The sequence below is a fragment of the Zonotrichia albicollis genome, chromosome 7 (genome assembly GCF_047830755.1).
Source record: "Zonotrichia albicollis isolate bZonAlb1 chromosome 7, bZonAlb1.hap1, whole genome shotgun sequence".
Classification (NCBI taxonomy): domain Eukaryota; kingdom Metazoa; phylum Chordata; class Aves; order Passeriformes; family Passerellidae; genus Zonotrichia; species Zonotrichia albicollis.
The window spans coordinates 27952100-27977836 of record NC_133825.1 but is presented as its reverse complement, the minus strand read 5'-3'; the positions used below and the strand labels follow the sequence as shown (position 1 = coordinate 27977836).

General features: G+C 37.0%; 1 protein-coding gene across 6 annotated transcripts in view; it reads right to left on the bottom strand.

Moving 5' to 3' along the window:
* DLG5 (discs large MAGUK scaffold protein 5) overlaps positions 1-25737 on the bottom strand; it is a 96336-nt gene that overhangs the window by 25643 nt on the left and 44956 nt on the right. For all 6 annotated transcript variants that reach the window (XM_074544752.1, XM_074544757.1, XM_074544758.1 and 3 more), the window contains exons 3-15: positions 23933-24098; positions 18707-18850; positions 16981-17164; positions 13518-13777; positions 12108-12420; positions 8115-8345; positions 6877-7061; positions 6141-6266; positions 5349-5481; positions 3103-3230; positions 2238-2413; positions 1621-1724; positions 765-857 (exon numbers count right to left, since the gene is read on the bottom strand). In XM_074544752.1, coding sequence (XP_074400853.1) covers positions 765-857; positions 1621-1724; positions 2238-2413; positions 3103-3230; positions 5349-5481; positions 6141-6266; positions 6877-7061; positions 8115-8345; positions 12108-12420; positions 13518-13777; positions 16981-17164; positions 18707-18850; positions 23933-24098 — 2243 coding nt within the window. The remainder of the gene's footprint in view (positions 1-764; positions 858-1620; positions 1725-2237; positions 2414-3102; positions 3231-5348; positions 5482-6140; positions 6267-6876; positions 7062-8114; positions 8346-12107; positions 12421-13517; positions 13778-16980; positions 17165-18706; positions 18851-23932; positions 24099-25737) is intronic.

The following is a 25737-nucleotide window of genomic DNA, read 5'->3' as shown; positions in this document are numbered from 1 at the left end:
ATACACTTAATATCTTATCTAAATATACACATAGTATCTTACAATTCAAAGCACAGAACGTCAGATGAAATGAAGCAAGAAAAATTATTGTAACATTTGCAGAACAATTTCAAAAGGGTACATGGTGGCAAAAGTACTCAGTTGAAAGAGAAGGGCCTTGCATTCTACTTCTGCCTCTGATAAGTGCTGCCAATAAGATAAATTTCATTGCCACTTCCCCTCAAACATTTCATCTTCTTACTTTCTTAAAACCTCTAGCTCTCTAGATCTGAAATTACAACTCAAAATCCATGCAACAGGGCCAGAATAATGGGATTTCAAACTCAAAAAGCAAAACAGAATAACTATTTTATAGAAATAATGTACTTAATCGTCATGATAGCAAGAGTTGAGCTTTGTGCACAGCTCCCTCCTGACTAAAAGGTTCTTTAGTTAGCAGGCAGTTTATCTTTCATGTACAAAAGTGCTGCAGCTCTAAAGCAAAACCCAAGAAGCAGCAAGCAATTGTGGTAGCACTCCTTTCATGTAACCACCAAATAAATGGCAAAGAAGACAGCAAGTTAGTCTAACTTCCTACTAGATGGCACAAGAACCTTACTTTGGAAATAACTGTTGAGGAAATGTACCACCAGAGAAATGCATCCAGATGGTTGTCTTGTTCCCATTTTGATATACTCATTCCTTGCATGTACTCTTCCTTGAACAACTACAATAATTCTGCACAAGTTCAAGAGAATTCTGCAAATTTAGCTTCTGCGACTCACCTTCATGAGTGACAGAGTAAGGGAATCCCTACAGTTTCGTAGCAGAGCTTCACATTCAGTAAGTGACTTATTATCTAGTGCAATGCCATTGATCTGCAGAAAAAAGAAAACACAACAGACATCTGTAAATCAAAGTTAATAGGGAGGATTTCAGGTAGATGATCTCTGAGACAGAGAAAACACTAGTCTACATATGTATATGTGACTGAAGTCTGGTTGAGGTTTGTGCATTGTCACAAGTGGAAAATGGACAACTCCTAAATCCAATCTGCTACTCCTGCAGGGACACAGGGTGACACCACCAGTTCACTACACCCTCTGTGCAGTTGTACCAGTAACAACCACCTCCCCTTCCATAGTGCACAAACCACACCAATCCTGTAAGGCTGCAAAGGCTGCAGGGACAGAATGCCTCCCCAGAACAGATGACAGCTGTGGTACCAACAAGGAACCTCTCATTCAATGAAGGGATGCCTTTCTGGAACTGACCCTTCCTAGTCAGTGTAAGAATGACAGATATAGATATATGCATATATATATATATATGTGTGTGTGTGTGTATATATACACATATATATATGTATATGTACATATATAAAAGCCAAGTATAAAGAATAAGCTAATGCTGCCGACAAAAATTCTCATATGAACTCAGGAAATAAGCTGCACATTATATTCATCCCTCAGCATACAAAAACATTAATTTAGAATAAATATCCAGTGAATTTATAAAAAGGATTAAATATTGCAAAAGTAAAAATTCATTGGAACGTTTGGCATCTTAAAGAGTAGCACCAATGATAACACTACAAAATAAATAAAAGTTTAACAAGGCAAATGGATTTTTAAGACTTACAGCAATTATTCTATCTCCCACAGTAAGGGAACCCTCTTTGGCAGCTGGGCTTCCGGGCACAACAGCAGCAACAAATACTCCATTTTCTAGACTGAGCCCACTATCTGAAATAGATAAAGAAGAATTTGATTCTGCAATTCAAATATATTGCTCAAATGGCATGTCTGACCTGTCTGCACAAGAAAGGAATATGACTTCCAATCTAGCTGAATTTCAATTTCTGAAAACCATTTCAAAGAAATAACAAGACAGGGAAAACAAGGACTTTGAATATCCCAGAAATCAATATCATCACACAAACATGGGGTAGCTGGGTTTAACAGACTTGTTTACACTCCCACAAACATTCCAAGCAGGCAGCCAACTAGAGACAAGTATTTAAAAAAAGAATCAACTAAAACCCACCCAAGGACAAAAAGAAAACCTGTACATACAAGATGAAGCTATTATCAATAAGAGCATTCTTGGTTTTCTTAAATAATGAAAACTGCCCTCTAGGAGGCCATTAACATGTAAATGTGATTTAAGCAAAGGCTCAGAGAACATGTACCTTTATGTCAAGCCTTATTTGGCTGAACAAACATGTGCCATTTACATCCATCCTTTTTAGTCATTACCTTTATGTCCAGAAACATTGATGTGAAGAGGTGTTATCACTCGCCCACCTAAAGACTTCCTTCTTCGAACCACCATATTAATAACACCTCCTCCATTCAGAACAGCTTTTATAACTTGCTTTTTATCCTTATTGGTAAGATCCACATCATTTATCTTCAGCAGCCAATCATTCACTCTGGTAGATATACAGAATTAGGCAGGTCAGTTATAAGCACACTTTGCTGGACACAGCACATGAATAATATTCCATGAAAAGGCATGCAACAGAGCTGATCTCAATAAAATCATCCTTCATTATCTGGAGTTATCCATTCCTGAAAAAGCATTAAACAGCAGCTAGATGAAAACCAGAACTACTAGTTTGCTCTTCACCAGGAAAAGAATAACCTCAAATCACTAATGACTACTTCTTGTTTAAAAGAAATGCTTTGTACTGAGAGGAGTTAGTAAAAAGCTTCATTAACACCAAGAATAACAGATGGTTCCAAACAACCCCTTGCTGTACTTCCCTTTTCTCTTGCCCTCCCTCAATAACTTACCCTCATGTCTTTGCCAAAATTTAAATAAATACAGGTTTGAGGAGATTATAATAATGGAGTAAACAGGGCATAGCGCAACAAAAGAACATTTCAAATTTTTTTGAGTTTTGAGTGCTGAGTCAACTAGTGTTTAATTTCTGTAATGCTTTTAGGCATCGGTCTTCTCAGTTTGATTTCCCAACCAACATTATTAATACACACATGGCAAATTATAAAGAAAAAAAGAACTTAAAAAATGAGAACAATGATGACAACTCCCAATATGCCGAGATTTAGTTTATTATGATCAAAAAACCAACAGGTATCTTCCAAAGTCAGAGCCTACCTTAACCGACCATCAGCAATACTTCCTTTGTCTACTTTGGTAACGAAGATGCCACAGTCTCCAGGAAGGTACGGCTCGTTCACACCTTCTGCCACATCAAAACCAAGCGCTTTCAAGTCCATATCATCCTGGTAAATATTAATAACAAGTGATACCACTGCACTGGCAAACACTGTCTGTTACCAAGAGGCATTACTGCATGTTTGCACTATGTACTTCTATTTACAGGGTTCCTGCATCAGGTAAGGTTTTATTTTTTTATAAATAAATATATAAGTACTGTTCAATTAACCCCTCAAAATCAGAAGAGAATAACAGCTTCAGGGAGTACAAAAAAGGTGCCTGATAAAAGCTGAAGATAAAGCATGCAAAAAGATCAAGGTTTACCAGAAAATAAATTGAGCTAAAGCTGAAAAAAAATATTAAAATCGTTACGATTCTTCCCAATGTGCTATGTAAGACAAAAATTTCATAGGGAAGAGCATGAGGCTGCTATAAAATAAGGATCAAGTAGAGATTATGATATCATTACACAGCATCAGAGCTGAAAAGTGAGCATTATTTCAGTTTTGAGCTGAGTGATTAGGTATAACACAAGTTGAACCAGACATGTGAAGTTTAAGCAAAAATAAAACGACTGAAATATATTAAACTCTATAGTCTTGACTCTGGAATTCAAATGCTGGTAGGTCAGCAAAGATTTTTCCCTGTATTTGATCAAGGTGGGCACAGTATTATTACTACAATTTGATAGCTGCAAGTGTAATCCCGATGTTTAAAAAAGGGAAACACATTCAAATGACAAAGTGCACATATTTGGTTTCAGTGATGCAAACATGTAGAGCAATCTTTGAGGTAAAGAAAAACTAAATAACTACACATGAAGGGAAAATTCATCACGCTGCAATGTTGTTAGCACAGGCACATCATTTGCTTGACTTACTAATTAATTAAACAGACAATGGAAAAGCAAAACTACTAGTTATCAGTTAAAACTGAGGAGATGTCAAGGAACAAAACTGAGCTGATCAGAAGTACTGAAACAGCCTGGTCAAAGGGGAATTATTATTTCAGAAACAATTTAAAGATGGTCATTCTGATGGATCAACATTGGTACTCAGTTCATCTTATCTTTCCAATATGTATTTCAAAATATAATAATACTAAATGATATTTTTTGTGTCAAAAAAGAAACATACCAATGATTTTGTAGACATGCACTGTCAGAACATGGACAGATTGGAAGAGCATAAGAAAAGATGACCCCTGAATACCGCAGTAGAATAAAAGGGATTTAATTAGACAGAATTTAATCACTAAAGTTTGTCATTCAGGAATGACAAAGAAACTGTGGTACATACAGAAGCTATTATAAATTAATCACAATCTGGAAGATCACTGCATATTTTATATGTTAAAAAAAGTTACCATTAACAGTGGGATGTACTAAACAAGCATTTCACAGAGAAGAGCATAAAAGAATTATATACATTGAGGCAAATTAAAAATTTTAGACTACAATAAAAAAGGCAAAATTATATAGAAAAAATACTACTAGGATAATAAGAAGTGAGGTTATCTGAATTGCTAAACTTAAGCACCTTACTTAATATGCCAATATAGAAAAGAGATTAAATTTCCTTTACAGACAAGCAAGAGATTAGCATCTCCTTTCATCTCAGATTTTCAAATTGAACAATAATGTTGCCCTAAAATACATGTTCACCATGAATAAGTACTTTTAATACTTTAAAATTTCTAATCAGCAGATATGAGCAAAAGTAGGATAAATAGCTTAATGTAAAACATTAACTATTTTATGCATAGATTTTAAGGGTTGTTGCCAGTAAAAGATTAGCCTCTAATATCACTGTTTCCTTCACATTTTAATTTTTGTCTGCCTTAGCAATACCATGTCTGCACTGAATCACAAACTTAAAGACCACTATATTGCATTACATGGACCTGGGTACCCTGCAACGTTAGATGCAGGAACTATTTTTATTTATCATGCATATGAAGAAAATTATAAAGCTTGTATAAAACAGCATGGTTTTATCAACTACTTTCATGTAGCTATAACTGCACTTGCTGCCTCCACGTGCATCTATACGGTTTTTTGTCAAACAATAAAGAACTAAAACAACCAAAATCATATTTTTAATCTTAACTAGTATTTAAAGATTATAACTGGCTTCAGAGCTATCCAACACACAAGACAATGCAATGTATGATTTTTTACTTACTCTGTCTTTTTCAAATTCTACCACTTCTGTTTCCCATTCCAGAGAATCTGTATCTATGGCTGAGTCATGGGAACTGTGGGCCATCAGTTGACGAAATCTGGCCTCCTTTTCCAATTGATTTTCCATCTTTTCCCTAGGCAAAGAAAATTATTACTTGCAGACACAGACAACCCCCTTTTCAATAAACTGAAAAATAATGCTAAGATTGTGATGGATATTATATTTGGTTTTCTAAATCACAAATCCAAGCTGTCAAATTTCTTTCGGCTTCTGTCTTTCCAATATTTTTGGTCTGCTCTCAAATTGACTTTCCATTTCTACATACTGTCTTAACATAGTCTTACATTTTTTGCAATATTTTTACATGACTAAGTGCACAACTAGGTTTCTCACATCTTCCAAAATGCATTTAATTAACCCTCAGATGAGATTCGTTAGTATGTAGGGCATGATAAATACCAATGGCAAAACATCTCCCACAAACCAGAGTAAACAGCTGAGAGGAACTAGGCTGCAGTTAATAAAACTTCAGTGAAAGGATACAAATATTGCTTAAGTGCATCTCCACAGCAGGAAGTTTACACTAGGAGTCTCATTAATAAGATAAAACAGATACTGCCCAGCATAATAATTTCCATGATAACTAAAAATATAGGCATTGTGTCCACACACAATAACATGAATGCCTGCTGCACACAGTTGCAACAACATATGGCTCTCTTAAGAACATAGCTAACAAAACAAAGTTTTCATCACCAACTTTAATGCAGTTTGGTCATTTTTCTAACGTACTTCAGTTCCTTCAGTTCACGAACAGCATCATTTTTCTGCTTTCTCATGTCATCCAGGTTGCGCAGAGCTTCAGCCAAGTCACTCACAGCTCGGTCTCTCTCCCTCCTTAAGTTGTCACACAAAGTTCTTCAAAAGAAAAAGGTTTCAATCTAGTTACTTAAAATCTTACTGAAGTAAATGGCTTTACCACATTTACCACATAAAATTTCAAAGAGCAGTTTCAAAAGGTTTCTATCTGCAAAATAAAAAATGATAAGGAAGAAAAAATGACATATGCTAGGTGTTAATTCTTCATCCCTTTCAGAATCTTATTTCTATTTATCTTCTTTAAACTAGCAGAAAAAAAGCCTCATTTAATTATTTTTCTTAGTTCCTTAGATATATTTAGTAGCAAATTTGTTGGATACTTTTGATGCATGTCCCCATAGGCAAAGAATTATGTGCAGAACTAGAGCTACAACAGGATTATTAGTATAGCATGCCTAAAAGATTGCATGATTGGCTGGTCCTACACAGCAGTGCTGTTAGACTGAAGGGTATTTACTAGAGACATTTTGGTTATGAAAGCACAGAAAATGACAAAGATCTTGTAAGGTGCCCTCAACATTTTTTAAAAAATCACCATGTGACAGCTAATGCAGAGGAAGTGCTGGCAAAATCCAGCCATCCTAGAACTGCATCAGCTGTGCAGCAGATGTTACAGAGATCACTCAGGTATCATCTAGCAGTTGTTTACCGTATGCTTTCCCTTTCTGCAACAATCTTATCCCGCTCTTGAAAGGCCCAATCCCTCCTACACTTGGCTACTTCTGCTTCCTGGACAGCTTCCTTTAGCTCTTGTGACATTGCCTCATATTGCTTCCGAAGCATTTCAATTTCTTTGTTTGCTCTTTCTATGTCTAGGGTAGCAGAATCTTGTATCTAGGAATTAAGAAACACAGATAAGTATTTTAGGCACAATTTTTAGATACATATGCACAAACAGCTTTTGCTATCTTTATGTTGCTGGATGTATTAAATTCTTATGATTTAATGAAAAAATATTAATTTATTTCAGCAACACCTTTGGGAGGGTTGAGAGGAAAGATAAAACCTGCTGTAATGCATTTCATCCAGCAGCACACAAATTGGTACAACTACATGAATAAGAATCCTCACTTGAAAATAACATAAATGAATGTGCCATATTTGAGAGATGGCATTTTGTGCTTCAATCTTGATCAGCTTAGCAGACAGGAGAAACCTTCAAGTATGCTTAGAAATCAAGATACACTACCACATGCTACTGCATATAGTATATATATATATATATATAGTATAATATAGTATAGACAGACACCACATATTTCCCACATTAACACCTATTATTTACCCTGAGACAACAATCCCAATACTCGGGATCCATACAGGTCCCTTAATTCCAAAGCAATGAAACTGAAGAGCAATGGAATTGAAAGAAAGTTTTTCTTTAATGCTTCTTGTTTTAGATAAGAATTACTTTATTCTTAAGTTAACTTGTCCCTCCCAAAACTCCCTATTTTGAATAAGAGAGATGGTGACAACAGTAAGACAAATACACAAAGAAAACTGCAAGCTTGCAGCACAATAACACAAGCCAACTACAACAGTACAGCCCATCAGAAGCTGTGGGCTTGCAAACAACTGCGTGTGGTTAATTTCAAGAATGTAAATGAAACTAATCAATCTAGACGTATTGACTTACAATTTGGTTAAAATATAAACTTTTTCTTTTCATATTTACAAACAATCTTAACATGAAGCTCAACCGCATTTTTTCCAAACAAGAATTTCTGTCAGTATGTCTTGAAGAACATACATGCACATGTTTGTATTTTAGAGTGACTTGAGAAAAAGAGCACTCCCAATGTGCCCAGACCTTTAATGTCTTGCAAGTTACTGACCTAACTAAGCCAAGAAAGATAAAGGCATCATTAAAGGCATCACTTGCAATACCTGACGGGCTTGATAATATTCCCTCAGCAGATGGTCTCTCTGGATGATAGCTTCTGTTCTCTCTTTCCTGGCAACATCTCTTTCTTCCTTCACTGTCTCTATATCCTTACAAGCTTGATCAAGTTCCTTCTGGGCCTCAGCTTTGTCCTTCACTTCATGACAGTATTTTTCCAGTAACTCATTCCTCTCACAAATCGCTCGATCTCTTTCCACTAGAGCAGAGTTTAGCTCCTAAAACAAGATCCATTGTTTGTAGTAGGTTAAGTTCAGAAGGAAATAGTTCATCTTTCCAATTGAATACATGTCATGACACCTTGAAAGCCTAGAGATTTACCACTAATGTTCTGAATAATGGGGGCAGATCACATTACATACAAGTAAGTACTAGCAAAGAATATTAAATGTGGTATTAAAAATATCACACCATCACATGAGCACAGTGCTTTGTCAGAAGTAAGCAAGATTCTGGGAGCACTGATAGCTTTGAGGAACCTAAATGAGAAAAGATTATTAATCAGACAGACTTGATGTTTTTTTAAAAAAATTGTTGTTAAATATGTCAAAGGGTAAGAATACATCACAAATATTTTTAAACAACTGCTTCAGTTTTACAGGACTGAAATAATATAGACAACTTAGCTACGTAAGCATCTTACAGCTTCTCTATAAATTTTAAAGGAACCTTAAAGTTATATGCCATTAAGATAGCAATGTGCTACAGAAGGTTGAAGATAAAACTACAATATTCTATAAAGTGGAATGACAGTACATCTTAAGTGTGGAATTCAACTGCATTGTAATAAAAAATATAAGGCAAATGTAGTAGTGTTCTAAAATAATATCTGCCCTTCTAGAATTATTTAAATTAGACTTCCCATTAGAAGAATGAGTCATTGAAACAATCCAATTTCATGCCACTACATTTCCAAGATGGTTCAGGTCTCTAGAAGCATTCAGTCAATGGCTACAAAGCAGTCCTCCCACACATAGGCACTCCTAGCTGGAAACTACTGATGTTTTGATTGCTAAGAGCTCACCAGAGACAGCTGGCATCTCAAAAGCAAAAGAAAATGTTGAAGTTCTTAAGGATAGAAAAACATGTCAAACTGATTTTAATTTTATTTTCTTCTACAGTTTGCAAAGAATAAAACTGAATATTTAAAGCGCAGCTGACAATTGCATTTTGCCACACTAAGAGAATTGTTTTTGAGATGTGCATCTAAGTAAGGCTAGTCAGACTTTTAACAATGACATGAAGAGAGCCATTTCTGCTGTAGAGTGCAGATGAGCACTGAGTTAATGACACACTGTGTCAGTGAATCTCAATTACCATAACACCCAAGTGCTTTCAACACCAGTGAGACCTTCCTTGCTCAGTAATTCTGAAGAGAGAAAAATCCCTGAACTGCCTGTTGTTGCAGGCTAATTTTAGTACTGAAACCAGCATTTTGCACAGTTTAACTAGAGATTGTATAAAATCTGCATTCAAATGTGTGTATAAAACTTACACAATAATATTAAGTCTTTTTCCACAAGCAGTTGAGATAAAAGCCACCAAGGCTGAGGGAAAGTTCTCAGCAAGACCTTCACTAAACAAGAATTTACAGTCCTTTAAAGTGTTTGGAAAAAAAACACACTACCACAGTTTAATTCAGCATGCTCAATATAAACCATCTGAATAGGAGCAGGCATTGCCTCTGGTGGTCAGTGATAAAATTTCACCTGTGTCTTTTTCCTAAGACATTTGCACAAAATTACAACTACACAGCACAAGGGAATGCACCACATTTGGCACTGACTAGAACAGCTTCTGTTTGATAACAGTAGAGCAGTTTGAGTTGAATGATTCTGAATTTGTGAATTATTTTTATATTTTAAGGAAGTTCTCACACCCGAATATAACATAAGGACAAAATATAACAGATCTGTTAAACTGAGGGGAAAACTGACTACCACTAACCTGAAACATAACATTCTAAATATTTGCCAGAGTAAAAAATTATGCTAAACAAAAAAACACCATTGGAGAAAAGAGAGGGGGAAATCTGTAACATCCAACCCCTGGCTTTGATTGGGTGAGTTCATTAGACCTTAATCCTAAATTGTCCATTAGTGGAAAAATACTGAGATTTCTCCTATAATTTATAAATACCAAATTTGTACATTTTAGATATCTTAAACCAATAAGTTTGGGCATGTGTTACTAATAAAAGCTTACATGTCTAACTTGGAAATTAACTGTGTGATCTCAGCAGTAGCTGCTCAGATATAATGTTTAAAAAAAAACAAAAAAAACAACCTCTTCTCCATTTCAGTTGCTTTACAATTTCTCTAGGATACCAAAGATGCACTAGAAAACAAAAGCTTCAGGGGAGAAACTACATTTGAAATTACCTAAATGAGTTCAGTGCTGTTTCAAACAATCAATGAGCACTACATCATAGAGCACTTAGAGGTGCCATGTACCACAGGCAAAGCAAAAGCCACTATGTTGCCTTTTCAACGAGCACCAGAACAACTATGCACCGAGAGGGCAATCCCACTTACAGGGGACACATTTCAGGATACTATTTCAAGTCAATTGATGCATTGATTGACACATTTTTTTAATATTTCAAACCTTTTCCTGGGAAGAGTTGGGGCTACAGGAAAGAAAAACAGGAACAACAAGACAACTCAAGTATGGCTATTTCACACCTTTCAGAATATTACAGCAGCAGTTATTTCTGATTTCTGAAGGGCCACTTCTGGGAGTGAAGAAAAGTACGTGTCTCTGCCTTGCCAGCACCACACTCCCCAGTCCAAGGCTCTTGCTGGTTCTTGTTCAAACACCCATTTAAGTCAATGCCCATGCATTTAAAACTTTAATTCCCTATCCCTTAAGGCACTTTGGCAAATTACTCATAGTGCCACAATAACAGATAAAACAAATTGGAACAGAACAACTGATTGTGGCTATTTCTGTGAATATTCCTAACCTACCCAGATCCCACTGAAATCAAGAGATGTTTTGATTGGCTTAAATGCTTTGATGAAAGTAGAAGAGGTATGAAACATATTAAAACCTCACTCACTGTAGAGCTGAATTACTGAGCTGACAAATATGCAGGGCTGGAAAATATGACTTCTAAACACCAGAATTTAGTCATACTTAGAAGCTCCGATGCCACACGTCACAGTTCACTTATGTTCCTCAAAAAAAAAGTGTTATTTATGTAAAAGAATGCTCCACCTTTAATTTTTTGTAAGAATATTTTGTTCAGATGTAATGCTATGAAAAGACTAAAATAGATTTATAGGCAACGGAATACATTTGCTTGTATGTATTTCATGCTGAATTAAGTATTTGTAAACCAAATAGTAAAGTGAATGCATGTCAGCAGAAATGAAACTCAGCAGCAAACTGTTCTGCAAATCATAACAGCTTCATTCTGACATGGCTGTTAAACAAGCATTTCAAGAACATATTGGAAAGTTCTGGTTTTACACACTTTAAGGCATACCTAAATTCTAAAGAAAAAAAATCTTGAAAATATCCCCTTTAACTTAGAGGCAGTAGAAGGGCAAATGAGTAAGAACATGCATGTCAGCACAGGCTTTGCCTAAGCATTCAAGATTACTTGATCATGTACTGTCTTAAGTCACAGCAGATAGTATCCAGTCCTTCCTGTAGAGGTTAAAGGTTTAAAATAATGGACATTCAGAGCTATATTATTATAGAAAGTATTACTTAAGAAGATTTAAAAGACTAACAGAGCAAAGGAAAGGATTTATAATATGCAGGACAGAATTAAGTGTATAGGAAATTTCAGCAGGCAGGTACTCTGTTCAAACATGGAAATTGACAGTAAAAAGGTATTGTATAGGAAAACATCAGAACACAACTCCCTCTTTGCAGTGGATCCTGTTTTCCATTAATCAGTTATACATTCCTGGTTCCAGCATCGACAGCATACACTCATTTCCCTTCCCCACTAAAACAATGCTTAGTACCTGTCTCAAAGCTTCCATCTCTTCACTGGCCACTCGCTTCTCAGAAGAAGTGTTCTTCAGCTTGGACTCAGCAAGCTCCAGTTCTGTTTGCAGCTTATCTACCTCTTTGATTACTTGATCCCTCTCACTCATGATGAGGCGGTACTCATTGAAAACTGAATCCCTCTCTTCCTTGTATTTTTCTGCATCCTTGGCTGCTTTCAGCTGCATTGTTTTGAACCTTGTCACCTCTGACTGTAATCTCTCCATCTCTCTCTGTAACTCTTTGTTCTGTGCTGTGGCATTGCTTAGTTCCTGCTGTACTGATTCAAACCTGAAAACAAGCAGAAACATCAGTAAGACACTTGTTACTCATTTTCATACATTAAGGATTTGGCTGGGTAACCACATGTATCCGTGGATAAAACATAATGCCAGAAGACTTGTTAGAAAATGCATTCTCTATGCTGCAAAATAACCACTGCTTTAGGAATGTTAGTGAACCTTAAGGAATAGTACAGAACCTATTTAAGGACTGAACTATAACAATTATAAGGAACCATTTACGAAAGTGGAGAAAACCATTTTTGGCTTTGGTCTGTGTTAGTTGCATATCACCCCTAACAGTCAATGAAACCATTCCTAACACACCCATGGATGCTCTCTGCAGTCCTCGTGCGTGCTGATGTCCTTCCCACCCCATATGGTTAACTGGTACCAGGCTTGGTACCAAGGAGCAGAGAGGGGGTAAGTGTGCTATGAGTGTCTGTGCCCTTGTATTTTAACATGTGCGCTGCTTGTAGCAGCATCTTCTCAGTGAAGCAAGACTCCCAAACACCTGCAGCCAGAGAACTCTGCTCCTTCCTAAAGGAAGTCCTCCACAGTCTGCAATTCTAACACCATGAAAAGTTAACTTAGGCTTGAGATGATCTTCATTTGTGAAACATCTGTAGAAATTATATTCCCTTACTGATTTGCTTTTAGTATTTAAATAAGGACATATAGACACAGGCTTGCCATGAGTTAAAGAATTTGTTTAGAACAAAGCCTGAGGTTTAACAAAGTTCTGGTTATATTTGACTCATGTATCTACAACTAAAAATAAACATAGGTTGAAAAGTAAGGTAGGCCTTCCTCACACAAGCTAAACAATGGTTAAAATTCCTCATACAATTCCAAAACTGTAAATAGGAAACCATTTTTGTACGAAAATTTCTCCACCATTACTCCAAATTAGCAACCCCATCACACATTCTAGAATCTTCCAGAAAATTTTATATAAATACACATGCTTACTCATCACAGCAAGATTACATACACTAGAGGAAAATTTTAGAAAAAATATTAGAAAGTTATTTATGATTCTAGCACAATGGAAGTAAGATGCTACGTTAGCATTGATAAGTCAAAGGTATGAAAATTCAGTTATACCTCCTAAGAGAGGATGAATATTGCTGCTGGAAATGAATTGCTGTGTCCCTTTGCTTCATGAGCATGTCAATCTGTTTCTGCAGACGCCTGTTCTCCTCCTCAGCCTGCTCCAGGCGGCTCAGGTCTGTGTTGTGGCTCGCGATCTTCTCGTTGTACCGTTTCCTCAGGGCGTCGTAGTCCTTCTTCACGCCCTCCAGCTTGTCCATGGCCGTGTCGTAAAGTTTATTTAGTATCTCTGATGATCCATTTTGCTTCATAACCTTAAAAAAATGCCAGGAATCAATAACCTTTACTGTTAATCAGTTCAAGAAATTTGATTTTAAATGTATACATAAGCAACAGAATTAGAACAAAAATATATAGACCAATTTCAGTAATCTTTTTTTTAATGACTAAGGAAATACTGAACTTCTTTCAAGTGCCACTGTTATTCTAAGCATAATTACATCTGCTTTCTGTTGAGTTAAACATCTGCTTTATCACAAGAGCACAAGTGTATGAAAATGTCTCTCTTATGGCAATTGTTATGAACACCTATTAAAACCAAGTTGTTTTTGAAGAACTTCTAGTTTTAACAAGAGGCAATCACTACTTATCACCAAGATGACAGTGGCAATTCAGGAGATGCCCACGAGGTGGCATTCATGATAGGTTGCCTGTACCCTCTGACTTAATTAAATAATTAAAAGCATAATGAAAATAAGATCTACCCAAAATATGTTATACACTCGGGCATATTATTTTAATATTCATACAATATTTCATCTGAGAACTTCCCACAGAGGTCTGGGTTTCAAAAAGCATACATAAAAGATGAACAGAAAGAGAAAAATCCATTTAAACATGAATAAAGCCTGACCTGAATCTTAGTTTTAAATTAATTTACATCAACGTAGGAATCTTGCTGTAAATTGCAACACTGATGATACATGACCAGCAGCAACAAAGTCCTAATAAGTGTCAGCAAATCTAGTTCTTGCTCATTCTCAAAAGGCAAAAAATATGCCTGAAATAAAGCAGTAAGCTTTTTTGTTGTTGTTCTATGCTTCTTTTTTCTGGTTTTGTCTTTTAAATTGAAATCTGGCCCTGATAGAGCAGCGCAAAGAAACAGGGATACCCTATATAGAGAGGTGCCAAGAATTATATAATACTGACAATTAGCCTACAGAGGTATCCCTAACTATCTGAAAATAAAATAGGATTGAAGAACTAGAAGGAAGACAGAAGAAAACATGAGCACTGTAAAAATTTGAAACCCAACATGCAGCAGCTATGCTGCACAAATGGGCTCCTCATCTTTTGTAATTTATATTTGAGTAAGGGCCAGTTCCTGAACACGGAGGAACCTGCATGCCTGCAGACCAGAAGGGAAGGGGAGAGCAAGAGGCTGCCCACTCTTCACTGTCACTGCTAATATACCACTTGGCTACACAGGCAAGATAACAGAACAAAGTTCTGCAGCCTGACACTGGTCTCCTTTAACTAGCCAGGATATATAAAAGTGGCCCTGGAACAAGACTGCACTTGGGCTATTTCCACACATATCAAAATCCTCAATGGATTCAGCAGCACAACCCACACAGAGCTGGACACATGATTAGCCAGCATGCTTCAGTGAACCACTTCAGATAAGCTGAACACTTGGTAAACTGTAGGCATACGTAAAACGCAAATACATAGACTTAAACCCAAGAAAGCCATTTTCCTCAAGACTACTACCCAAATGAGTTTAAGAACAGCTTTGGCAACAAATTATTTAGCAATTCAAATAAACCACTTTTCACTGTCTAAAGCATATATAGAATGTCTTTATGTTGAAAACACACTAAATAATTAAAGAAGACTTAATACACAAGAAATTTGATGGAATTCAGCATAAACTTGCTAACACAGACCTACCAAAGGAAGATGGAGGCACCAGTGCAATAAACATCTCCCATTCAAAATCCCAGTGAAAGAAAGTAAATAGTCCCAGCTGGCCCAAGGAACACAGCCATGGCAACATGAAACTCCATATGTGAGCTGCAGAAACTTAAGCTGGTCAGCTGCTACACAGCAAATCCATGACAATCCCACACAAAGAGTAATTTGATCAAAAGCTTGTGCTCTCTGAGGCCACCAAGATGCATTTTGTTATGGCCTGACAATGAAACAACACGTCAGAGGGATCAACAGAGAGTTAGACTAATTCATATGAGAAATTACAGGGACAAGATAAGACTTTGGCACCCCTTCAAGACATCATGAATCACTCTGACAAGCTGAGAAATGGAGTTAGACGATTTTCCCACTAAGAGTCACATACATCATTTTCTTTAAAGGTTTAATCATGATGTTGACATAAGACTGGATTTCTTTAAATCAACCCTGACAATGATACATCAGCCTCCTTCTGTGCTTCCAGATAATTCCAAGCTTCAGGACAGAATGGCAAAGAAGAACAGCCTTCTCTCAGAGGTTTTGCATCCTTGCTTTGCAGACTGGGAAACTGAAGCACAGACTAATTATGCTATTTGCCCAGGATGACACAGTAAATATTTTCTGCTATCTTCTGAACCGATCCACTAAACAGTTTCACAACAGAACTCACAAGCCAGTGTTAGAAAAATGGACAAAGAGGAAGAACCTATCTTCAGTCCTCCTTGCACATCTTCAAGCACCTCCTAAAGTACCATTCAGCATATCCAGCTTGCTTTGACCTTTGCCCCTCCTGCCCTAGCAAATAATTATTTTGGCTTGCATAGATTTTGCTTCTGAAGCCTAATGTTTGACTTGCAAGTTTGCCCTGTGATTCAGCCTACACACAGTGAACCCAGATACTCTGTTTAACCATTCCACATGCTACTGTAACAATTCTAACTAAATGAACAGACTTTTTCCTAGGTAACAGTGGACCTGATACAACCAGTTGCTCCTTAGCATTACTGTTTTTTAAATTTCTAGAATACGTGAAAAACACTGACCTGGAAACAGCGTGTGATACAAATATCTGAAATGTCCAACTCTTCCAGTCCTGAAAATTTTGTCTCTTTTTGTTTCAAGTTCAAAAACATGAATCAACTTGTTGTGATTCTTCACCAAAAATCAACAACAAACATTGCATGCAAGTTTAAAGTAAACCCTGTCCCATAAAAATACCTTAGGAAAACAGTAATCTTTTTAATCACTTTGCAACTTCCAGTTAGCTTTCTGATACCTTTCTACCCATTCAAAAAAAAAAAAATCACGCAAATATCATCTTCAAGTACACTTTTTCATCTCTGCATTTAAATACACATTTTTTTTCCAGTTAGGCAAAGAAAATCAACTAGCAATCAAGATGTCATTGTCTCTCCAATACTGTACAAGGCAAGGAGGCTGTTTGGGACCCAGTAAGACACTCTAAAAGCAGCAATACTGCACAATCCCATTTCCCTATGGAAGGTAGAAGCCAGGATCTCTCCCAGCACAGGCCGTGGCTCACCTGCTGCTGCTGGCTGCGCAGGTCTGTTATCTCCTTCTGATCCTCATCGTGCAGCCTCTTCATCTCCTCACAGGACTGCTGCAGGTGGTTGTGCTCCCTCACCAGCTGTGTGTTCTTCCTCTTCAGCGTGTCCATGTCCTCCTTCAGCTGGGACTGGTCGCTCAGCAGCCGGCTGTGCAGCGTGCTGTCAGGGCACACAAAGCACACTCTGAGAGGCCAGCTTGCAAGGACAAAGTCCTGGAGGAATTCATTTCAAGCATGAGTTTCCTACCAAGAAAGCAGGTCAAACTAACTCAGTTCTGCATGTTGGTGTATTCCAAGCACCAGGGAAAAACAAAAAAAAAAACCCAAAAACAAAACCACAACAAAACAAAACCAGAAACCAACAGGGTGAAAATACACAGACATACACAGCATCCTTAAACCTCATCAGAAGAGATGATGGATTTATGCCACCTGTCAATGCCATTTCATAGCCATTAAAAGCAGGCAGACAAATAGCATAATATGATGATTCTTGAGATAATAGCCATCATCCCACCAATCATTTCCACTTTGTCTTGAGCTCCTCAGCTGAACAGCAGCTAAACAAAACACAGATGAAAATGACAAAAATCTCCTTGTGTGCTACTGTTTCAAAAACAAAAAAAAACCACACCGAATTATTAAAAAAAACTCTACAACCAAGAAAACTATAATGTCTATGTTTCAACTACACTCAAGAGAAAAATTTCCTCCAAAGTTCATTATGGCAGCTATAATTATTGAAAGAAATACACTCTCACTTAAACAACTGAGAGTCACATGAGAAGGCTATAATCCAGATTAAAATTCAAACTACAAGCCTAAAATTACACTAAAGCAATGCTGAAAAACAGCAGATAAGTCAAGTGAATGTATTTTACTACTAGAGATCAAAACTTACATTTTGAATACTGACAAGTATTTCTATTGTTGAAACAGAATGATTCCACTTAAACTCTCATACTTGCTGGTAAATATTTAAATATGTATTTATATATAAAAATTTGTGTTCTAAGATATGTTGCATTTCTTTCTTATGAAGTGAAATACCAATGCTCCCTGCATAGAATGACCAAAGCATTAAAAAAATTTCCTTAAAATTAGAACACCCTGCTAAAAAGAAAAAGAAAAGCATTTTCACAAATTATATTCCCAATTATATTCCCACAATCAAGCATATATAATATTTGCATGCAGACTACTAATCTGTCATTCAGACTGCAATGCAAATGATAGTCTTTAGAAGGCAAACTTTTTTTTAAAAAGAACACAAAGGTTTAACAACTACTGTGGTAGAAAATAACAGTTGAATTAAATTTGTGTTGTAACTTACACAGATTGTCACAAGAACTATCACAATCTATTAAAAGAGAGTAAGAAATTCCATTCTCTTGGATTATATTCTGCTCTCTAGCTTGACAGTAAAACTGTTAGATTGCAACTTCAAATCAGTAATCAGGCTTCCTTTTTTGATCCCATGAACACACTGGGGATCCTATCTCAAACTCCTAAAAGTAAAACAGGCAGTCCATACTTGATCATTTCAAACGGGCCAGAAATGTTTTATCTGATGGATTTTATCTATCTCGCAATTTAAGTGGAAAACAGTATTAAATAAATTAACTGCTTACCACATTCTAATACTGTTTGATAGAGCACAGACTGGTAAACTCTTACCTTGCACAGCTTTACTAATACTTACTGATAAAAATCTGCTTCTTTTGCTGCTTCTTCACACCTTTTCAGTGTCTTGGTGTGCTGGTTCTGCAGAGACTGTAAGTCTGACATGGCCTTCATACACTGAATCTTCAGCCTTTCATAATCATGATTTGGTTTTGGACTAGGCCTAGCAGAGAAAAAGAATATGGGGTCAAACACCAAGTACTAAAGTGAATGGAAAGCCTGGGAAATTATTATCCAATAAAAGTGTTATCACACAACTGTTGACACTTAGGTTTAATATGCGTTAATTTAAATATTGACCAATTCCCTTTAAGATGGAGCCACTAATAAGAAGTCACTGACTTGAACTTACATTAATTTTATATTGCAATGCAACATCCCATAATGGGATGATTCTGTCTAATTATCACTAATATGGCCAAAAATACTGAACCTGCATGTTCCTCTTTTCTGAGAAGCAACACGAGCACAGAACAGAACTCCCACTGATACAAGAATGAGTCCATCACAGCACACTTGGCTTTCCTGGGCCACCACACTCAAGTGGCGGTGACAAAGCCCAGACCTGCAGCAAGGGCAGGGCTGCAAGAGGCTGCCAAAGTCAGCTGGGTGTGAATGGAGGCCTGGGCTAAACAAAGCTTCTCAAAGGCAGCATCTAGAGAACTTTGCCTTTAACTCCCTAGGAAGGACAGTTAGACTTGAGACAAAGACTTCCAATAGAATAGCAAACACAGACATCTGTGCTGGCAGAGTTTGACCAAGTCATTGTGCTGAATTACACACCTGTTTGTGTGCTACCATATTATTTTAAGCTACAATAAATAATGGGAAAACATGTCAGTGTCTACCACACATTTCTCTAAGATAACTATTTGAACAAAATTTGGGTTATTAGTAATCTCCAACACAATATAATCTCCAACAAGCATTTTTCAAAATAAATGCCAAAATCTATCAAAATAAAATTTTTTACTCAAATTTCTTTTGGATGATTGGGAGAGCAATTTTCTAAAACAACCTACATGGTCAAGAAATTGACAGCATAGATTATGTCTAGAATGTACGGTACTTGTACATGATACCTTGTTTGTAGATTAGAATTAATTAGATTTGTATATATGCTAGAAACTAAATTAGCAGGATTATATCTTCTTGCTTTGTAGCACTAAGCTTCTAAGAGACTGAATTGAATTGTTCCTCCTCTGTACAGTCATAGGATTTTTCACACCATTGAATTTTCTAGTTTCAAAATGAAGCTTCTGACATCTGTCCCTGTATCATCTCCTGAGTCTCTTATGACCCCACAGGCAATGAGAAAAAAAAACAAGCAAACCATCAAAAGAGAAAACTAATGCCTCCAAAAGAAAACAATTGCTTTCTAATTCAACTCTGCTTGTTCTCATATCAGATTTGCTCCATTGCTGCACAGATCACTCTTCCTCCCTCAAACCTCACACTCCTCCAAATGGCTTCTCTGGAAGCACAGCCTGAAAAGCAATGAGAATTTTCTTTGCCTCATACAAAAAACAGCAACATGGATTCTGGAACTGAAATGCAGCTGGCAATTGAATCAAAATGAAAATGGTTTTGCACTACTGAAGTGGTAACAGTTGTTAGAAAAATAATAATAATAATAAACTAAAACCTAAAAAAAGAAATGCCAGCCACATCTGGTTCACAGATTTTCTGGGAGTGTGTGTATGATATAAGGTACTTTTTGGCAACTCAGCTGCATATGGGTTGCTGAATACTGAGGCCTTTGAATGTTCCTCCTTTTCTCCTTTCTCTAGAGAAGTGCTTCTGGGAAGAAACAAAACAAAAACTCCCTCCTTGATTAAAAACTTGACCAACAATTAAAATCCAAAATCACATAAATCTTGCCTACAGGGGTGTCTTTTATGGTATTTTTAAATTCATTTTTGATGGGTATCAAAAACTGTATCTTACTCATACAGTATTACAGATATCACTGCAACTAGTGAAGCGTTATTCTTTTAAAATACAGATGTAGTTAGCATAAGTTAAACTTGATTTGAAATGTTTACACCCTTGACAGAATCATTAAAACCCAAGTTATTGATTTAAATTAGACCTCAGGGTGAAATTATTGAAAGTAGATACCATCTGTCCACCACAGTCTTAAATGACAGCATTAATTGGAGTACAGTTTTACTCTCAGCTGTGACATCAAGCTTACTGCAACCTACTAGCTGTTGATGGTCATATTAAACTATTAAGCCAGTCTGAAAGCTATGGTGAAACTTGTTCTACAAGTCTAACATCCATCATGTGTGCTTTATATGTTGTTGAAGTAACATTAACATTATTTAAAAAAAAAAACAACCAAACAAAAATCCATAACCAAAACCAACCAACCAAAACCCAAACCAACATTAAAAACCCAACAAACCACCTATGAACTTATGCAGACCATGAAGGTAACTACACAAGTTAGCCAACCTACACAGCGAGCAAAGACCAACAATGCCACCAACAACATTCTGCATTCTACCTCACGTATAAGAAATAAAAACCACATGGATATCCTAGCCATATGTTCCACACTGCTGTTGCAAGGCTTTATGTCTCAGCAAGAAAAACAGGAATAAGAGAAGAAGGAATACTGGTGAGAAGTCAAAAATCAAAACTGTTGCAAGACAGTAGTCAATTCAACTGCATGTAGTGGCTGACTCTTGTTTAAGCAAGACCACCAGAGTTTTATGCTAAAATGCCCCAGAAAATACTAAAAGTTACAATTTCAATAAAGGAGAAGTATCAGTTACTACTTTGGAAGTACTTGTTCAAACATTAACAAAACTTAAAATGCTAGTGTCAAAGGCCCAAAATCCTTCACGCTATAGGGGAATTACCCTGGCTGTAAAACAAAGTCACAGCCAGACTGACATTTACATAAAACTGATGCTCACATAAAAGCTAATGCCTACCACAGGTCCAATTTTGTGGGCACTCCTACCTAACACCTTCTAAGGAGTTATCATTTACTAATGTAACTGCAACAATTATTACAGATAACACACAAAACAGTCTCTTATGAAACACAATTTTCAGGGCATTTATTCGTGTTGTGGTTCTCTTCTACTGTTACTATTATGTGAGTAATAACAGCAGATTTAAGTCCATAAAGTGCAATTTGAGCATGCTAAATTACTTGGTCAAACCTTCACTTTATCTCCAGCACATGTACAGTCACTGTCAATCCACAGGCACAGTATGAGCAATCCTACTCCTGGCCAGCAGGATGGCACATGCTGATCTGATTCAGCACATCACGATCCACTGCTGTGGCACCTCTGCCACTGCTCTAGACTTAGTCAACATTTGCTTTGGAAAACAGCTGTCTGTTTTGCAACCTCCTCAGCCAGCACAGTCCAGACTCAAATGTGCTGTGAGCTATGGTGAAGCATCCAAGGTGACGTGCCAAGGTCTGCCTCTGCACCACCTGTGTTTGGTACAGCCATAGTTACAGCAGCACACACAGCCAGGAAAATAAAGCCAGGGTAGTAAAAGTCACTACCCACATCATCATCTCTCAGCTTTCACACTTGAGTATTAACATTTTACCAAGTCTGAGCTTGGATTCCCGGAGGGATGAAGATTAATTTTATAAGAGGAAAGAATTCAAAAAGTAAAACAAATACCAGTAAGATTTCAAAAAATAGAGATGTGTATGCAGGTGGGAGCAGTAGTTGCTTTTACACTGAAGAAGAAGTAAGTCAATAATAATCTTCATTAATTTCCCACTCTTGAAATGTTTGATTGTTTGGAAGCCAGCATTCTCCATCTAATACGTACTCTGTCCAGGGACTGCCCAAATACAAGGTTTACTTTGATGGGCTGTTCTGGAAGCTGTAAACGTTCATGTTTCATACAGCATCCAAATCCTACACTGAAAGTAAAGGATTGATTTGAGAAAGGAAAACTAGGGCAGGCTAGAGGACAGCTCATCAGAACTTTATTAATAGCATCCTGGATTATGCAGAAGATTATTGTGAGCTATAAAATCCTCTATGCCTAAGCTCCAGTAACTTCAAAGAAAAAATCCTTCTATTTAACTAACTGGAAACTGAGCAGAAGATGTTGACATTTGACAATCTTTTCCCTTCCCATCCCCACAATGCTTTGAGATGGTTACAAAGAAGATGATGCTCTTAAAGGAGCCCTCAGAACTCAAGGAGGGAGGAAGGGGGCATTAAGATAAGAAGCTATTGAGTTTATAAAACCTCCAGATTCTCTCTATGCCAGTTCACCGGTTCAAATATTAACCTTCTCATACAGACAAAAAATCTAATTAACCACCTGACCGCATACAGACACAGCTGATTAAGTAGCAAGCAACAACAACATTAAGGTACAGAAAAGTTACACAGGATGGCAACACCTCCCAGAAAATTTATTCTTTGCTCTTATTTCAGATTCAGTGATACACAATTTTTTTCCAAGGTTCTATACATGTACAGGCAAAAAGTTCTCAGTGTACCCAGACACATTTAAACATTAGCAGATCCTTAACCATTCAAAATAAACTAATTATATTGCCTATCCAATAAAACCTTTCTTTATAATTAATTCATACTTGGACTACTGTCTTCCTCATAACGTCAGGCCCCAAATTAGAATGAGCTTGACAAGCCTGCTGGCTGTTAAATGACTTATAAAGCATGCTCAATGGAGGAGAATTCCTTATTCTCAACATATTTCTGCTACAAGTTTCCCAACATATGTATACCAGAAAGTTGATCTTCTAAAAAACATTTACTCCACTCAGAAGAAATCCAAACCTCTCTCTTTGCAGGAGCATAGGAATAGCTGAGATTTTTTTTCCTCTCCTCATTTCTGTTCTCCAGCCAAGTATTCTGAGCTATTTCCCTTTCTTCACTCTTGTTTTCAAAACACCAAATACTTCATTCACTATCCTTTTTCTCTTCCTACAACAAAGCCCATGAAGCCTAAGCAACTTTTTTGCTTTCTTTTCTCAAATAGAGATGAAACCTTCTCCCTCAGTCGCACAGAAAAATTGCTGGACCAAGTGGGATAGGCACTCAACAGGAAGCTCTGAAACGTGGATGTAGCCCCTTCACCAGGATGCAAGGAGGTTATAAGCAACATGTACACATGGCAAGCTCCTTAATGCTTTCCAGGCAAGCAGGTGCCAAGGCACTTGAAAACACTATTATTTCACTGGATCAAAGCCTAAAGGCAAATGCTGCATTTCCTCCCTGTTTACCTGCAGTCATCGAAGGTGGAGCCAGGAGATGAAAGCGCAAGTTGCTTGCGCAGCTCGTCCCTCTCCCGAGTCACCTGGCGGAGCTGATACAAAATCGTCTCCAGCTTCTCACTCATCTGTCTCGTGTCTATCACGGGTGGTGGAGATGATGCTTTACCAGTCGTACCTGATGAAGGGAGAAATACTTGATATAAGCTCTCATCAGTCAGCTGAAAGAAGAATAACTCCAGCCAGATCCCTTGCTAGCAGAAAGGTCCTATGTTGCGAGTTCAGTTTGCATGGGTAGGTTCCTTGCTTACTCAGGAACTTACACGCAGCTTAAAAGGCAAGGCAAGTTAGCAGTAACAATTGCAAAGACCTCAGAAACTGACATACTGACAGAAGTCAAGTTCTTTGAAATAAAGAACAATCCCCATGCTTTAAAAAAACCCACAAAACAGTAAAATTGACCCATATCAACTTATTCCAGAGATAGCAAAGAAACTGCTAAAACACAGGGGCTCTTCTCCCCTTTCTTTTTCTAGTAGCACAGAAATACCATTCTGCCATGGGCTACAGAAAATATTTACTTTTAATGCAATTCTGTCTTCATAGTTCACAATTTCTCAGTCTAGTATGTGAAGCTAAGGATTTCACTTAACAATTCATGAAAACTGGGCTTCATTTTTAACAACACTGGCTAACACAAGCATATTACAATCACTGCAGCTAAACTACACATTAAACTTCCTCTAAGGGGCAGTCATACTTTAAAGTGTTGTGTCGGACTTTTTAATTCTCAGCTTTCCTAATATCAGAGTTGAACAATGATGGTTACTGTCCTCTCAGACAACTGTGAGCGCACAAGGTTGTCTCCTTACCAAGAGAAGAGAGTCTGGTATATCACATCCTAACAACTTCTGACAAGTAATTTGACTCTAATTTTAGCTCTGCTCGTTTAAAATTAAGTTGTAAATGAAGTTTTGCTCATGTATCTCTCAGACACATGAGAGCAGACTCAAAGATACGGGTCACAGATCTGAAAGTTAAAGGCTTAAACATATACAGGCAATTATTTCCTACCCGAAAGAGAAATTTTAGAAATAGTTTGCAAAATTATACAACTCAAACAAGTTACTGACATATGTATTAACTCGTCAAGATGTACCTTTATTAGGCCTTTTTCTAGTTAATTAAGCAACAGCAGAATAGAAAAACAATGCTCTCCACTCATTGTCCTTTCAAAGAAAGAAACTCAAAATTATTTCACTGAATCAAATGCTAATGAATCCTAAGGACTGGCTTTTTATCCCTAAATCCAGTTCATGAAGGTACTGCAGAATGTAAAAAACCCCTCCAACTTTTCAGCAAAACTACCTGTGCTTTGAAGTTCCCACACCAAAATAACTGCAGTGTCAGGACAATCATATGTACAGCATCTGCAATAACAGGATCTCTGCTTTTATACCTTCCAGCTGCTACTGTAATGACAATTTATGAGCACAGGCTGTTCTTTTAATCTATTTCCTAATAATATATGCAAACACACTAATAGAAAACTGAAGAAATAAAAAAAAGAGCAGAAAGAAGGTACATTCTGGAAAAACACAAACTCACATCACTCTGAAGAACTCTCAATGCATGCTGCTTTTCTTACTATTTTGTTTCATTCCTGCATCTAGACAAAGCCCCTTAACCCATAAGGACCAAGGATTTTCACTTCCAAAATGAAGTCAGCCTTTCTTTTAGATGAGAAATATTCTACATATTTTTATGGCAAGAAACCAGTAATAATACACATGATACAGGGGATAGAGAGAATAACA